This window comes from Budorcas taxicolor, chromosome X (genome assembly GCF_023091745.1).
Source record: "Budorcas taxicolor isolate Tak-1 chromosome X, Takin1.1, whole genome shotgun sequence".
Classification (NCBI taxonomy): domain Eukaryota; kingdom Metazoa; phylum Chordata; class Mammalia; order Artiodactyla; family Bovidae; genus Budorcas; species Budorcas taxicolor.
This window is the reverse complement of record NC_068935.1, coordinates 126,020,876-126,036,625: the sequence shown is the minus strand read 5'-3', so window position 1 is coordinate 126,036,625 and position 15,750 is coordinate 126,020,876. Positions and strand designations below refer to the sequence as shown.

The 15,750-nt window shown below is 41.2% G+C and overlaps 1 protein-coding gene across 1 annotated transcript in view; it reads left to right on the top strand.

The window, feature by feature from the left end:
* Window positions 1-15,750, top strand: part of PPEF1 (protein phosphatase with EF-hand domain 1) — a 149,062-nt gene that overhangs the window by 28,231 nt on the left and 105,081 nt on the right. The window contains exons 4-7 of the mRNA XM_052663184.1: window positions 770-853; window positions 4,973-5,070; window positions 6,069-6,146; window positions 12,215-12,379. Of these exons, the coding sequence (XP_052519144.1) occupies window positions 12,307-12,379 (73 nt within the window). The 5' untranslated portion in view covers window positions 770-853; window positions 4,973-5,070; window positions 6,069-6,146; window positions 12,215-12,306. The remainder of the gene's footprint in view (window positions 1-769; window positions 854-4,972; window positions 5,071-6,068; window positions 6,147-12,214; window positions 12,380-15,750) is intronic.

Sequence of the window (15,750 nt, the reverse complement as noted above, 5' to 3'; positions counted from 1 at the left end):
TTGTGCAGCCACCATTTCTCAGTCAGAGCAGATGGACAGTTTTATCTGCTTATAAGTCTAATTGCAGCGTTATAATTAGGAACTTAGTTTGTTCTGATTTTTGTTTCACTGCTGCTGTTGCACATCCTTGTTAGGTACGTATCTACAGGAGACCTTTTATTCTCCTTCACTCTCTTCTTCTGGTTAACTCCTAACTTCTGGCTATGTAATCCTCCGGCCTTAGGGTTTCACTTCTAGAAAGCCTTACTTCACCCTCCTCTCAGGGGTAGGGCTCTTTCTCTGTGCCCCCTGCCTGTCCTATTAGAGATTTTGTCATACCGTATTGCTTTCATTTATTCATGTAATAAATATCTGTTATGTGCCTGTCAGTGTTTTAGGTTCCTGGTGCTTATATTCCAATAGCAGAGGTACTTTTATTTGTAATTTTATTTTGATTTCTTATTTACCTGTGTGTTTGCCTCCCCTAATCATATCCATTTTGTTTACCATTTATCTCCTTGTCCTTTCAACACAGTGCCTGCCAAATGGAGGGAGAGCAATAAAAATGTGTTGAATTGCATAGAAAAGCACAGTGCATCTTAGTTCAGAATGATTTGATATGTCTATGGCCTTTTCCCAGGAGGAAACTGATCTCTCACCTTTCCATTGGCTATTTTCATATGACACTGTGCCCATTGAGAGAGAAATTGACCCCCCTTGCCTGTTGGGGGTATAAGTCTGTTATTGGGTGAGTTAACGTTATTTTGCCCATTATATTTTCTTTTTTCAGGCTGGGGGAACACATCCCTGCCTAGCTGGAGGAAAATAGGAGAGCGTCCGAAGAGGCTGGCAGCTTCATTTTGCAAACACACAGGTGCTGACTGAAGCAGTATAGTGTAATTGATCTCGGATGGCCTTGGCCTGCAGTGACTTGGAGTGGAGCTTGGGTTCCCAGCCAGAGATTGAGGCCGGGTAGCAGCCCTGAGAACACCAAATCCTAGCTGCTAGACCAGTGGTCAGTGACAAGGGCCTGGCCCTTCAGCTTTGCAGAAAAGAATTCCTACAAAGAAAGTAGTGAAACAAGTAAACTATTTAACAGGAAAAAGAGTACAGTATGTGTGGATAGATACACAAGTGGACTCAGAGTTACTGAGTCGCACCCTCGTTACAGTTTGAATTATTTTTATGGGGCATTTCTTCCAGATTTCCTTTGGCCAGTCATTTTGATTTGCTTGGTTCACAGTCCATATTTGGTAAATCTCAAGATCCTCCCATGTGTGTGCAGGCATCTTTTAGCCAAATGGATTCTACTGAAAAGGCGTCTGGGTAGGGCATTCCTTGGCATCACTCCCCCTTTGACTTCCCAGAAGCCTTTATGCACATATGTGGTTGGGGAGGTTTCCTCACTTTGAGAATGAGAAATATGTGGTCTGGGCAGGGCCCAGCCTTCTCCCTTATTTGTCTTGCTGTTCTTACCTTGGAGTTTTAGTCCACAGGGAATGAATCTCAAATCATTTTACCCTGGGGGGGGGGGGGTGCCCATCTACCTCCTGCCACAAAATGATTATAAGTAGAAGTTCTAGAGTCAAAGTGCCCGAGTTGAAATCCCAGCTCTGCCACTCATTTGCTGTTGGACTTTGGGCTCCAGTTTCTAATGCATAAGTAGGAATAATAATAGTATATGCCTCATAGGATAGTGTGTGGATTAAATAAGATTAACATCTTTAAAATCAACAAGTGTCTAGAACATGGTAATGTTCTATAAACATGTTCTATAACATGATGTTATATCATGTTATATAATGTTCTATAACATGATCAATAAATGTTGTTATCATTGTGATTTGTTCCCATATGTCAGTGCTGGTTCATTTAACAATTTGAGGCTGGCTACAGGCGTCTTTGTGGTGCTCAAAGTAATATTTCAGTGTTCCTCATACAGTGGGAAAATATGGTAAAAGTCATTGTAAACAAACTCTAAATTTTAGACAAATCATGTAAAGTTCACAGCCAGTCCAATTCATGGTCCAGAGGCTGGCAATTAAAACAACCACCTACCTAAATCATAAGTTCTTTCCTTCCTTTCTTTCTATGATTAAATATTTAGTGAGTACTTTAGGGGCAGAAAAATTTTCTCTTGCCCTTCTAGGTTCTTTGGCTAGTATAATAGTTATATTTATATAAGGCAGGTTAATAGAAAAACAAATTTAATTATGTATATACAGAAACCCTATAAACATATGAAGACTCAAAGATAGGGAAGATCCCCTGGAGGAGGAAATAGCACCCCACTCCACTATTCTTGTTTGGGAAATCCCATGGACAGAGGAGCCTGGCGGGCTACAGTCCGGGGAGTCACACAGAGTCGGACATCCTGAGTGATTGAGCACACGTGCACGCACTCGATTGGAGCTTATATAATGTCCTGAGCTAAGGAAAGCGGTTGGGAGTCTGGGGATACAGAGAAAAGGAAGGACATTCACAGGAAGGCAGAGGAGAGATTTGGAAAACAAGGGTTGCCCTGTTACGCAAATAAGTTTCTTAGGTAAAAAGGTATCTCTGGTAATAGTTCTCTTCCTGGTAAATTTAGGCTGTTGAGGGGGAGGTAAAGAGCTTTTCCTGAATCTGCTGGATTTTTGATTGCCTTTAGCTCAAAATTATTCCTATGCCTAAATGGCATATTTTGGGTGGCAAAACCTGCTCCCCTTCAAATGCTCTTATGCATTTGGAGGCAGAGATGCCAAGAGGAATGAAATGGATCCTTTTCTTTCAGGATTTCACATGTAAAAGGACAAATTACAGCACACTTTGGGAAGTTCTATAATTGGACACACACATGGGTTGGAGAGCCAGAAGACAGAATGACTAACTCCGCTTTGGTGATTTAGGAAAGGCTTCACACAGAGGAGGTGACATTTGAACAACTGTAGCTAGACATAGGCATCATTTAATCACGTGGCTTGAATAGGCATTTGGCTGGAAATCCAGCCGTATAGTGACATTGTCCATTATTTTGGGGGAGCCTGGGTAATTGTATTATCGTTTATAGTGCTTATGGCAGCCTTACCAGTTTCTAGTCCTGGAGCCTCTGCCATGGAGACCTATATGGTTGTATTGCCTCATAATGAGGCCCTCTTGTAATATTTAATATGCTAATAGGAGTTCTGAAGCCCAGAACTGCCTTTCCAGTTATTTTTTAAAGTGACTCCATTAGATTAAATAGTAAGCTAGGTAACCACTTTACTGGATCTCCTGCGGCTCTCAATTGCAAAAAGGAATTGGCTAAAGAGCAGCTTGGGTGGGGTTATGAAATGCTTATGGCTGGAGACCTTTAAATCCTAGCTCAGGATGCCTAAGGCCAGTAAGCTCAAAAACGCACGTGGTGTGTAACCAGCTGGGAAGAGTTTGGGAGGAATATTGCTGTTGGTGCAGCAGCAGGCAACTTGAGACTTGAGGAGCAAGATCTCTCACCCCTGAATTGCCTCCAAAGATAGCAGAACTGAGGCTGGTGACATATAGTACTGACACTGGCACTTCATTCTTTCAGTCGTGTCTCCCTCCTCTTCCTTCTCAATGTCAGCAGAACCACAGGTCAGCTTTCCGCTTCTGTTATGCTGATGATGGGAGGTGAATCTCCCTCTCACAGACACATTTTTTTTTCTTGTTTTTACTGAGCAAGGGCTCACGTGGCCATGGTGCAGAAAGCCAAACACGGACAGCAGGTGTTTGTAACAAAGGTTTGTTGCAGGGCCAGGCAAGGAGAAGGGCAGCTCATGCTTCCAAAGATCCGAACTCCTTGATGGCTTTCAGGCAGGGGTTTTAAAGACAGTGTTGGGGCGAGGGTCACAGCATGCATGATCTGCTTGTAGATCTTCCTTTGACTGGTTGCTGGTGAGGTAGCTGTGGGGTGTTTCAGGGATCTCCACCTTCTGATTCCAACTAGTCTGGGGTCTACATGCTTGTAGTCAGCGAGGAGCCACCATCCTCCACTGGGTAAGGGATCTTAGTTCTGCAGAACAACTCTGAGATATGCGTCAGATTATCTGTATCGCTTTGGGAGGAACTGGGAGTCCTGAGACTCTGTTGTCCACATCATTAACTGCTTGCATCTGCTCTTTGAACTCAAGGAGGCTAGGAGACCAGGACCTTTTTCTACAAATAAGAAACAGGACATGGAGGGGCTTTTGTGCTTGGGAGGGCTCTGCACGGTCCTGCCCAGTTTCAGTCCTCCCTTTTCTATGATACCCCTCAACTTCAGGGAAACAGGTGCAGATTAAGAAACGGAATAAAGTTTTGGATAGAGCGGTTAATCATAAACTCCACAGATGAACTTGGTTTTAGGAGGAGTCAGTTTCATGTTCTCCAACAAGCAGAGGAATAAAAATGCCATAGAAGTAAATTTGTAGCGTGGCGCCCAAAGGCTACACCCTTAAACCCATGCCTCTTCAAGTCCTAAGGAGGAATGTTTAGTGTTCCCACTTCCTTCTCTTAATTGTGCCCAGCTTACTATAATGTTTCCTGAAAATTATCCTCAGTTGACTTAAAAGTCAGTTACTAAATGCCTTTCTGCCCTTATTTACCAAAATTCATTCTGTATTTTGTACTGACCAGATTATTTATGCAAACAGTGGCTCGGTCTTGCCTATACAAAGCCTGGTCCCCTTGGAAGCAGTCATGTGACCAAAGCCCATTACTTGAGTGCTTCCCTTTATCTCTTTGCTGGGAACAGGGCAGGGTTGGGGCAGACAGCTGCGGCTCACAGGCCAGCGCAGCCTCTCCCAGATCTGCAGCTCTGGGCTCGTCTTCCAGGCTGAAAGGCAAAGCCTGTTTGAGTTATTTCTTTGTGTGTATGTGTATGTATTTGTTTTTTGATATATTTAATCAAGAGCTCTCCCTGCACAGAGCTGTAGAGATGTGAGATGTATAGAGTGTGTGTGTGTCTGTGTAGGGGGATGCTCCAGAGAGAGCTGAAATTGTACCTCTTTTCTTTCAGATCTCTGCATCCCTCAGAGAAGTTTTTTCCTGATTTTGTTTCTCTTGAAGCGCCTGGGGTGAGGATAAACCTCTACATGGGCCAAGCAGAAGAAGCAGGTAATATGTTTGTTTGTTCTTAGGTATTTGGGGCGAGCAGAAGTCTACATTATAAACATATGTTGTGTAGCAATGGAACGGGAAATGTGCACTCCCTGAAGTTTATTTTGTTGCTTTGCATTTTCTCAGAAAGATTTTTCTCGAAGATGGTGATTGCAAATCAGTTGTCATTGTCTTACAAAAGATGTACAGGTGAATTTGCATTATGAAGCAGTGTAGCCTATTTCAAATGAACGCGATACTTGGGAAAACTCTGTGGTCACTTGGGTGAGAGCTAAAAAATGAGAGAAGGGATACTTTGAGAAACTCTTCCAGACCCTTCATAGGCATTGCCCGCTACACAACTGAAGATTCAGAAATTTCCCTTGCCCTGTTGTTGTTGCACAGGACCACAGGATTTCCATCTGTCTGTAAAAAAGGGACACGGAATCCCTTGCAATGTTCAAGATTTCTTTTTGGTGATTTTGTGCTTCTGTAGATCAAATTGGATCCTGAAACCAAAGCACAGCTAACTTTTTGGTGGAATAGACCTTTTTTTTTAAAGCATTAAATAGAATGGGTCTTCAGTCCTGCACTGATCAGCTGTGCCATGGAGTCTCATATTTAATTTCTCAGTCTCAGTTTTTTCATCTTTAATACAGAGTGATGATACTCCTTGAAAGTTGCTGTGATGATTAACTGGAATAATAGAAATATAAAGTATCCACTGTGCTGGGTAAATAGTCCCTTAATAAACAGTTGTGATTTTAACTGTTATTGTTACTGGTAAAGTGTTTTTTCTTTACCAGTAATAATAAAAAAAGCTCTCTTGAGGGAAAAGAGTCCATTTCTTTGTGAATCTGCAGTTATCCCAGAACCAGTAGACACCCACAGGGTTTAGTCTCTGGGAGGTCCCTGGACAGTGCATTCTGAAGAAAGAGATAAGAGCAAACAGGTTTTGTTTCAACACTTGGACCACAATAGGTACCACTCATGCATGGCTCTTCTTAACCCCTCAGCTAAGAAGAATTGCTCTGTGCCAGCTGTGTTTTTCCATCATCAATCTTCTCATTAGTCTTTAGTACAAGTCTGTAAAGGTAAGTGTTTTTATCTCTATTTTCTTATGAGAAAACTGAGGTGCAGAGGAATTAATAACTAGCTGAGAAGAATTTAAACTCTGATTTGTCTGACTTCTAAACCCCAGTCTCCATTGGGCCAGCATTAGCAGTTATGAATGATAGATGTTATTGAAATACTTTACCTCAAGAGGGTCCCCTGTTTGGCTGTTTGGGAAAGAGTGAACACTCTAGCTTTTTCTTAGAGATTCATGTTAGAGATACACATTGACATTCAGAAGGTTCTGGGAAGTCCTGCAGTGAAGGAACCTGTTGAATACTGCTTCTCCTGAACTTATTTGATGGTGGGGCTTTTTTTTTTTTTTTTGGTCTAAGTTCGAGAATCATAAACCACATAGACTTCTCCCACAAACGTTCTTTGGAAAACCTGGCACTTGGCCTAGCTGCCTCCTGATTACAATCCTGTCTGGGAGAACAGCACACACCCTTGGATAGCTTCTGGTGGTCAGTATGGTTTCCTTGTTTTTCTTCCCCTTTCATGGACCCAGGCAAAATCATCAGCTTAGTCTTACAGAATTCCCCTTATTCATTGAAGACCTCAGACAGGAGTACATGCTTACAGGATTATACTGGAAGGGTAGTGGTGGAAAGGGCCCTTCTAGAGCAGTCTGCCAGGGACTCTTCTACCCCCTCTATGCCCCTTCATCATGTTTAGTCCACAGACCTCAGGCTGTAGAACCTCTGTTTCAGCGGATGCCAAAAAGCATGCTGCAGCAGAGTGAGCCTGAAGAGGTGTCTGTGCTCCTTGTGTCTCATGCTCTGAGGGGGGAGAATTAAACAATTAGACGTGCTCACCTCCTACACTGGGGACTGGGCTTTGTTGCCAGTTGATGACCGTGGGTTCTGAATTTGGGGTTCTTGGGGCCAGAGCTAGAGTACAGATTTCTCACAGAAGTCAGCATCTCTAGGAAAAGCTGAGTTTCTCGCATGGGAAACCATGCAGTTCACATCTAGAATGCCAGAGGTGGAGCAGAATCAAGGTCATGGTGGCTGAGGAAGGCGTGGGCCTTCAGTAGAGATGCACTTAGAAGGAAAACCAAGAATAAGTAAGAACAACTCAGGGAGGCTGGGCTAGTACTTGAAGGGTGCTTGGAGGCCAAGGTTGGATTGGCTCCAAGGGCCATCGTTTGTTCTTTCCTTGTATTTTTGCATTGGGAAATGAATAGTGATTAAATGAAAGGAACTGAACCGTGTCAAACAGTCTTGCCCTCCAGTTCTCCTGGCTCCTTCTACTCCTCCCCTGCCCCCCACAGTAGAACCTTTTAGCAGAAACCTCAGAAGACTTTTCCTTTGGCAGATTATGAGTGAGTGCCAACGATGAGTCACTATTTTATGTTTATACTTTAGAATCATCCTTGGTCTGTATTGGTAGGGGCAGCAGCACTGAGCAAGTTTCAAGCTGTTTTTTGCTAAGATCCACCTTTTTGGTGGTTTTTATCACCGACCGTGGCATCCTCAGGTCTTGGTGAATGCTGCAGAGACTCGCCGCCTCTTGAGCCAGAGAACCCCTTTCAGGCCCTAGGGCATCATTTCTTCAGACTCCTTTTGCACACTAAGTACTTATCTCACGCTGACAGAGGGCAGGGAATGGAAGGAGCTTAGATTGTCCCGCATAATGGAAAATTCCCGGATCATTTTTATCAGCTTTATACCACCCAGGGTTGTCTTCAAAGGCACTTACACTGCTTCCAAACATGTGTGATTGCAGTCTAGGTCGGGTAGTGTGTGGGACTAGTGAGTGGCACCTGGCCATAATCAGCTCTTGTTTTGGTGAGAAATAAAATGGGGTGACTCTTATTTGTTTTGTTTTACCTGCTACCTGAGGAAATTAAATTATTATCAATTAATAATGTAAAAATTCCAATAGCAAATTATTTTTTCTAAATAACCGAAAATTCTCAAGTAATTCTCATTTCTTTCTGTCATGATTTAAAATTTTTCTTTAAAAATGAATATAAGTACTACCCATTTTCTGGTTTAATAAAACACTTTTATGTAATTAAATAGCATGTATTTGTGCATGGAATGATGGACTATTACGGTTAGCATTCATTTTTTAAAGGGCCCTGGATTACAAATATTTATTCCCTTATTCATTCATTCACTTGGCATTTTTCAAACACCTGCTACGTGAAAGGCACTGTGTTGGTGCCAGAGATTCAAGGAGTATTTAGAAAGAAAGGTATCCATGGAGCTTACAATCTAGCAGAAATATACTCAAGTTTGATGCTTTTTATTTCTTAGTGAATCTTTTATATGGACTTTTGTTTGTTGTGTAATGAGTTGACTGAGGAGTGGCTGAGAACCAAATGCCTTTAGAGAGAGACATTTTTTTCCTGGGGAAAAAATTGAGTTTGAAGTGTATCACTTCCTGTCATTGCATCAGTGTTGCCTACTCAGTGTCTAACTCTGTGTATTCATAAAACGGGGTAGAAAAAAGTCGTATAAAAATGGAAGCAGAGCCAACGGGAGAGATGCAGAGCAGTGTTTTTCAGACTGAGATATGGGGAGTGCTTGTGTCAAAGTCCCATGAAGGGTGCATTTTTAATTGCAAATTCCTGGGCCCCCTTGGACTGCTTGAATCCAAGTATTGGCAGTAAAGCCTGGGAGTGTGCCTTTTAAAATAATCTCCCCTGGTAAGTGTTGCAGTACTCATGTAGGAGAGCATGGATCTAGGCACATGGAGAAACTCACCAGGACCAAATGTCCTGCTTCAAAGGTTGAGGAAAAACCCAGCAGACATGCTCTCATAGGCACTGCAGATAACCTTTGAGAAATGTCTGAGGATGGAGAGAACAGAGGCAATGGGTAAATAGTGCTTCAGTTTCAAAAACAAGAAAAGAGTAGATCCCAGAAGCCACTGCCTTATAAGCCTGACATGACCTCTGGAAAAATTCCGTTCCAAACAGATGGAGTCAAAGCATTTAGAGGAAAATATGATAATCACTAGGCATCATTGTGGGTTTGCTGGAACATTGTTTCCAGTAGAGAATGTCAAGCTCTGCTGCACATTAGAATTACCTGGGGAGCTTTTAATACTCTTGTTGCCCAAACTGCACTCAATACCAGTGACATCAGAATCTCTGGGGATGGTACCCAGGCATCACTATTCTTCAAATCCCCAGAGACTCTTAATTTGGTGAGGTGGCCTCTGAGCATTGAGAGTTTTAAAAGCTTCCCAGGTGATGCTAATATGCAACAGACTTTGACAGCTGGTTTGCCTATATGACGTTAGGTAAGTATCTTGGTTTTCTTGCCCTGTGTGTAAATTCTAAGTAATTTTAAAAGTCTCTGTGACCTTTAAAGCGGCTGCCCAGGTGGTGCTAGTGGTAAAGAACTCGCCTGCCAATGCTGGAGACATAAGAGATGCAGGTTCAGTCCCTGGGTGGGGAAGATGCCCTGGAGGGTAGCATGGCTATCCACTCCAGTGTTCTTGCCTGGAGAATCCCATGGACAGAGTGGCCTGGAGGACTGCAGTCCATGGGGTTGCACAGAGTCAGACATGACTGAAGCGACTTAGTACGCACACATGAACCACCTTTAAATGTCTGTGATTCTATGATATGCCATTATATGATAATGGCAAAGTGTTTTCCTTCCTTTCTTCCTCCCTCCCTCCCTCCTTTCTTCTCCCTTCCTCTCCTTCTCTTCTTTATCTTCTGCTGTTGCTGGCTAGCCTGGAATATGTGTGTGTGTGTGTATGTGTTTTAGTTGTTCAGTTATGTCTGACTCTTGTGACCCCATGGACTGTAGCCCTTCAGGCTCCCCTGTCCATGGATTTCCCAGGCAAGAATACTGGAGTGGGTTGCCACTTCCTTCTCCACAGGATCTTCCCGACCCAGGGCTCAAAGCCAGGTCTCCTGCACTGCAGGCAAATAAGTTCTTTACCATCTGAACCATGAGGGAAACCCAGCCTGGAATGTAAGGTGTCAGATTATATATCTTAATTTTGTTAAAATATTTAGTGAAATTTCCCAATACATCTTATAGATAAGTAAGTGGATACTTATGATGGGTAAATTTGTCACCTAACTAAATGAATATTCTGGGAGAGTGTGACTGTAATGGGTCTGTACTAACCCTGGAGATTGGTCTGGAGTGGAATGCCACAAGGGTTTTCTGCCCTTGAAGCTGACCCTAGTAACATTTTTTACTCATGATGTAGATAAGAGAGACATGTAAGAAATGCCTATCGAATTTGGAAATAACCCAAAATTTAAGAGTTAATTAATTCCATAACCCATAGTTTAGGAGGGTTAATTAATTCCATAATAGAATCAAGCCTAGCTCTGATCAGAATATCTGTTTATTAAGGTTATAGTTGTTTTAAAAAATTTCCATAATTCAAATATTTTGCTCATTTCTTTCTGCCCCCTTCTTTCATTGATTCACATTTTGAAGCTTTTAGTGTAGTACTAAAAGAAAAATAGGCAGGCTTGGCAGAGTCCCAAGTCAGTTGTTCTCTTTGTTACCATCAAGAAATGCAAATAGATTAGCTCAGCTGGTTTGGAGCATCATGAAATAAAGGAAACATCATCCCACAAGTCATGAGGTGGGGTTACTACAGAAAGGAATTTAGTTGAAAACTCCCATGGGATGATTGTGAAAGATCCAATATAGCAGTCTCAGCTAACCCATCAAAAGGCCTGGTGAGTGTGAGGGCAGACTTTGGAGGGGCCTCAGAAATGCCTGGAGAGCTTGTTTGAAAAGGGCATTTTTCTAGGGAGGCCTTCAGCCTCCGTTTTTTTTAAGCGAGAATGCCAGCTGATTCTGAGAAACAGTGTCAGAGAACTCATTGTCGACTAAAAAAGATGCACAGCATGAGAGTTGTGAGCTAAGTTTTATTTGGGGCAAAATGAGGACTGCAGCCCAGGAGACAGCACCTCAGATAGCTCTCAGACTGCTTCAAAGAGGCAGTGGGGCAAGGTCAATATATAAGACTTTGGTGAATGGGGAGTTTAATGCAATCAAACACTTATTTTACAGAAGGTTTTCTGCTAATCAGGAGCTGATGTCATCATAAGGGGATTTAGTACTTTTCTAGGCTTTTCTAGATATGAAGAGATGCAAGGATTGGGATCATGAAATCAGTTCCGGAAAATATCTGACTGTCAGTCTAGAGGCCTATTCCACTAGTTTCCTTGGAGCACAGAGTGCCTCACTCTCCACCCTGAACTCCATTTAGGGTGTGTCGAAGGTCAACAGCTGCAGCAGCACAGGATTCAGTCCCAGCAGAAGCGGACCGCAAATGCCCTTGACAAGTGCCAGTTTGTAGTTGACATCATTTTGATTTGAATATTGGCATAACTGTATAAATATGTTGTCTCATAGTCATTTTCCAATTTGTCTATTCAAAAGCCTAGATAGATATATTAATAACTGCTACTGCTGCTAAGTTGCTTCAGTCGTGTCCGACCCTGTGCGACCCCATAGACGGCAGCCCACCAGGCTCCCCCCGTCCCTGGGATTCTCCAGGCAAGAACACTGGAGTGGGTTGCCATTTCCTTCTCCAATGCAGGAAAGTGAAAAGTCAAAGTGAAGTCGCTCAGTCGTGTCGGACTCCTAGCGACCCCATGGACTACAGCCCACCAGGCTCCTCCGTCCGTGGGGTTTTCCAGGCCAGAGTACTGGAGTGGGGTGCCATTGATAACTATTTTGAGCTTAAAACCAAAGCTGTTAATTTGTGTCAGATCCTTCATATTGCATTACCTATATTTCAGTTATAAAATTGTTTGCTCTTAAATTTCCATTTTTCTTTTCATTTTAATGCTTATTTTATAGAGTATTGATCTGACCTAGACACAAGCAAGCTATAATCTATGTGTTGCAGAAATGCAGCCTATATCTGCTGTGTTGCTGCTGCTGTGTTTTGGAAAATAAATCAGGATTAGATTATGTCTGATCACTTTCCACATCACATGATGAACAGCAGTTGAGGAGAAGCATAAAATGATTCCTGCTGAGCAGCCCTTAGATACCTTGTTGTTAACGGGCGCTTTCCTCCCCTCCTTGTGTGTCCTCCTCCTCAGGATCTGTGACCCAGGTGAATCAGTCAGGAGGGGCTCTTCACAGAGCAGAGGGAAGCACTTTTCACACTGTTTTAGAATGAGAAGTTGAATTCATGAACACACCTAATTTAGAAGACATGGGCTGTGGCACTTCATCTGCAACAAAAGACAAGAAATCTGAGAAAGGTGAGTGCCAGGAGTGTGCCTGCCTTCCTGAATGAAAAGGGGAGGGCGAGCTGGGTTCACCCTCTGCCCCTTTCTCAATTACTCAGATGGTTCTCAAGCAGCCCAGAGAGATTTTGCACCAGACATCATCACTCGAACTGAAGGTTAAATATTGGGATAATGTTGGAAACTACCTTTAGGAAGATGTAGCTCTGAATTTATTATGTGCCATAAAGTATTATCTGAGAGATATTTTATGTTTGATTTGATTTCAGTTGAAAATGTACCAATATAAAATCTCAATTTAAAACTCAGTGGCAGGGAACAAGAAAGCCTCTCTGTAAATTTATATCTGTTTATTCAATACACTTATAAATAGCTCTCTCCATACCTACGTGACATTTGGTAGCATCATTGAATTTTTATTAGATTTTATAACTCAATGATCAGATTATTATTTATAGCTGTTCAGTACAGAACTTCATGGGAAAAAAAAAAAGAACTTCATGAGATTTGCTTCATGTTTTCAGAATGTTCTAGGTAGAATTTGAGAAATGCTAGTTCATCTGCTTCCCCAAAAGCATGTTGTTTCTAAATAGATGATGTGCCCCCCCCACTACCCCCCATGTAATTAGAGGCTTCTGTATTTCCTTTGTTTACTTTGTACTGAGGTTCTTTCTCCTAGATACTAGAATCTAGTTGAAACTCACTTGAATGTTTCTTTAATAGATGTAGTCTCCACATGCAAATTAAACCCAAAACAAACAGGCTAGGATGATTGTGTGAATAACTTGCTCTTAAACTGCATTCCTGTGTTATCTTGGTTATATTAATAGATAATTTTCCCAGTTTCTATTCCACATCTTTGTTTTAGCAGTTCACTCAGGCTTAACATGCAGAGTTTAGGATACAGAGTATTCTATCCTAATTAGTGTGGGATGTTTTCCTTTGGAAATCAAATGCTGGTCTCCCTCCCAGCTGACTTAACGCCAGTGAGTTAGCAAATTAATCCTTGACAGTAGAGCAACAGAGATGCACTAAGTCTTTGAGATCTGTAAGCATGTCATGAAATAAATCTTTCAAGAGCTCCAACTGAACTAATTCCATGGTAGTAATTTATTATGAGAGTAGAGATTACCCAGAGTTTAAAAAATGTAGCCAGATTTCTTAGGTTAAAAAAAAAAAGCCAAGCCCAACATGTAAATGTAGATTCTTTTTCTGAAATGCATTTCAGCTTTTGAAATGTTGTATGTAAATGAAAACATTAATTTTGAATTTTCGATTGCTGTTTCTTGTAAATAATTTATTGAGATGAAATTCATGTAAGACAAAATTAACCATCTGAACAATTCACTGGCATGTACACAAAGCTGTGTAACCACCACTTTCATCTAGTTCTCAAACTTTTCCATCACTGCGAAGTAAAATCTCTTATTTATTAATCAGTTTCTCCATATTTCCCTCTTCCCCCAGACCCTGGCAACTGCCAATCTGTATTCTTTTTCTATGAATTTACCTGTTCTGGACATGTCATGTAAACAGAATCATAGATGATATGACCTTTTCCTCTGGCTTCCTTTACTTAGCATAATGTTTTTGAGGTTCATCATGTTGTAGCATGCACCAATATTTCATTCCTTTTTAAGGCTGAATAATATTTCATCATGTGTATGTATTTTTTTGTATCACATTTTTCAGTCCATTCATTTGATGGACATTGGGTTTTTTCCACCTTTTTAGCTATTGTGAATAGTGCTACTATGCACATGAGTGTATGTATACTTATTTGAGTCTGTGTTTTCAATTCTTTGGGATATATACCTAGTAGTGAAATTTCAGGGTCATTTGGCAATTTTGTGGTTAACTTTTTGAGGAAATGACAAACTGTTTTCCTGGATCACTTTTTAATAATAGCAGCTTTATTGAGATATAATTCACATACTACACAATTCACCAGTTTAAAGTGTAAAATTCAGTGACTTTTTTGGTATATTGATAGAGCTGTATAAACCATCACCACAATCAATTTTGGAACATTTTCATCCCCCTGCTCCCCAAACCAATAGCAGTTACTCTCCTACCCTATACCTCCCCAGCCCTAGGCAGTCACAAATCTACTTCTGTCTATAAATTTGGGCTGTTCTGGACATTTCATATAAACATAATCAGACAATATGGGGTCTTTCATGTCTGACTTCTTTTATTCAGCATAGTGTTTCAAAGTTTATCCATGTCATGTCATGAACCAGAACTTCATTCCTTTGTGTTGCTGAATAATATTCCATTGTATGAATATGTAACCTTGTATTCATTCATCAATTAATGGGTATTTAGATTGTTTCTACTTTTTCACTATAGTGAGCAATGCTACTATGAACATTCATATACAAGTTATTATGTAAATACATGTTTTCAGTTCTCTTGGTTATAGACCTTTGAGTAGAATTGCTGGGTCATATGGTAGCTCAGTGTTTAACATTCTGAGAAACGTCTAAACTTGTTTTCCCAAGTGGCTACACCATTTTGTATTCCTATCAGTAAGGTATGAGTGTTCTTATTTCTCCAAATCCTCAGCCACACTTGTTGTCTCTTCTTTTGATTATAACCATCCTAGTGGGTATGGAGTGGTATCTCAGGGTTTTTATTTGCATGCCCCTAATGACTAAAGATGCTGAGCATCTTTTCATGTATTTATTAGCCATTTGTAGATCTTCTTTGGAGAAATGTCTGTTCAGATCATTTGCTAATTTTTAAATTATTTTTGTAAGACTTTAAAAATATATTCTATTACAAGTTCCTTATCAAATGTGTGATTTGCAAATATTTTCACCCATTCAGTGGGTTGTCTTCTCATTTTCTTGATAATGTTCTTTGAAGCACAAAAGTTTTAATTTTGATGAAGTCCAGTTTGTTTTTTCTTTGGTTACTTGTGCTTTTGGGTCAAATCTAAGATTATTTGTACTTCTATTTTCTTCTAAGAATTTTTTAGAAATTACTTATTTATTTCTTGGCTATACTGTGTCTTCTTTGTGTGCTGGCTTTCTCTCGTTGCACTGAACAGGGGCTACTCTGGTTGTGGTTTGCGGGCTTCTCATTGCAGTGGCTCCTCTTGTTGCAGAGCACAGGCTCTCCGTGCACGGGCTTCCGTCATTGTGGCTCCAGGGTTCTAGAGCGAGGCTCGGTAGCTGTGGTGTGCGGGCTGAGTTGCCTTGCAGCATGTGGGATCTTCCCAGACCAGGGATCGAACCTATGTCCCCTGCATTGGCAAGTGGATTCTTAACTATTGAATCGCCAAGGATGCCCAGTAATTTTGTATTTTTAGCTCTTCCATTTAGTTCTTGATCAATTTTGAGTTAATTTTCATATATAGTATGAGGAAAGAAAGTGAAAGT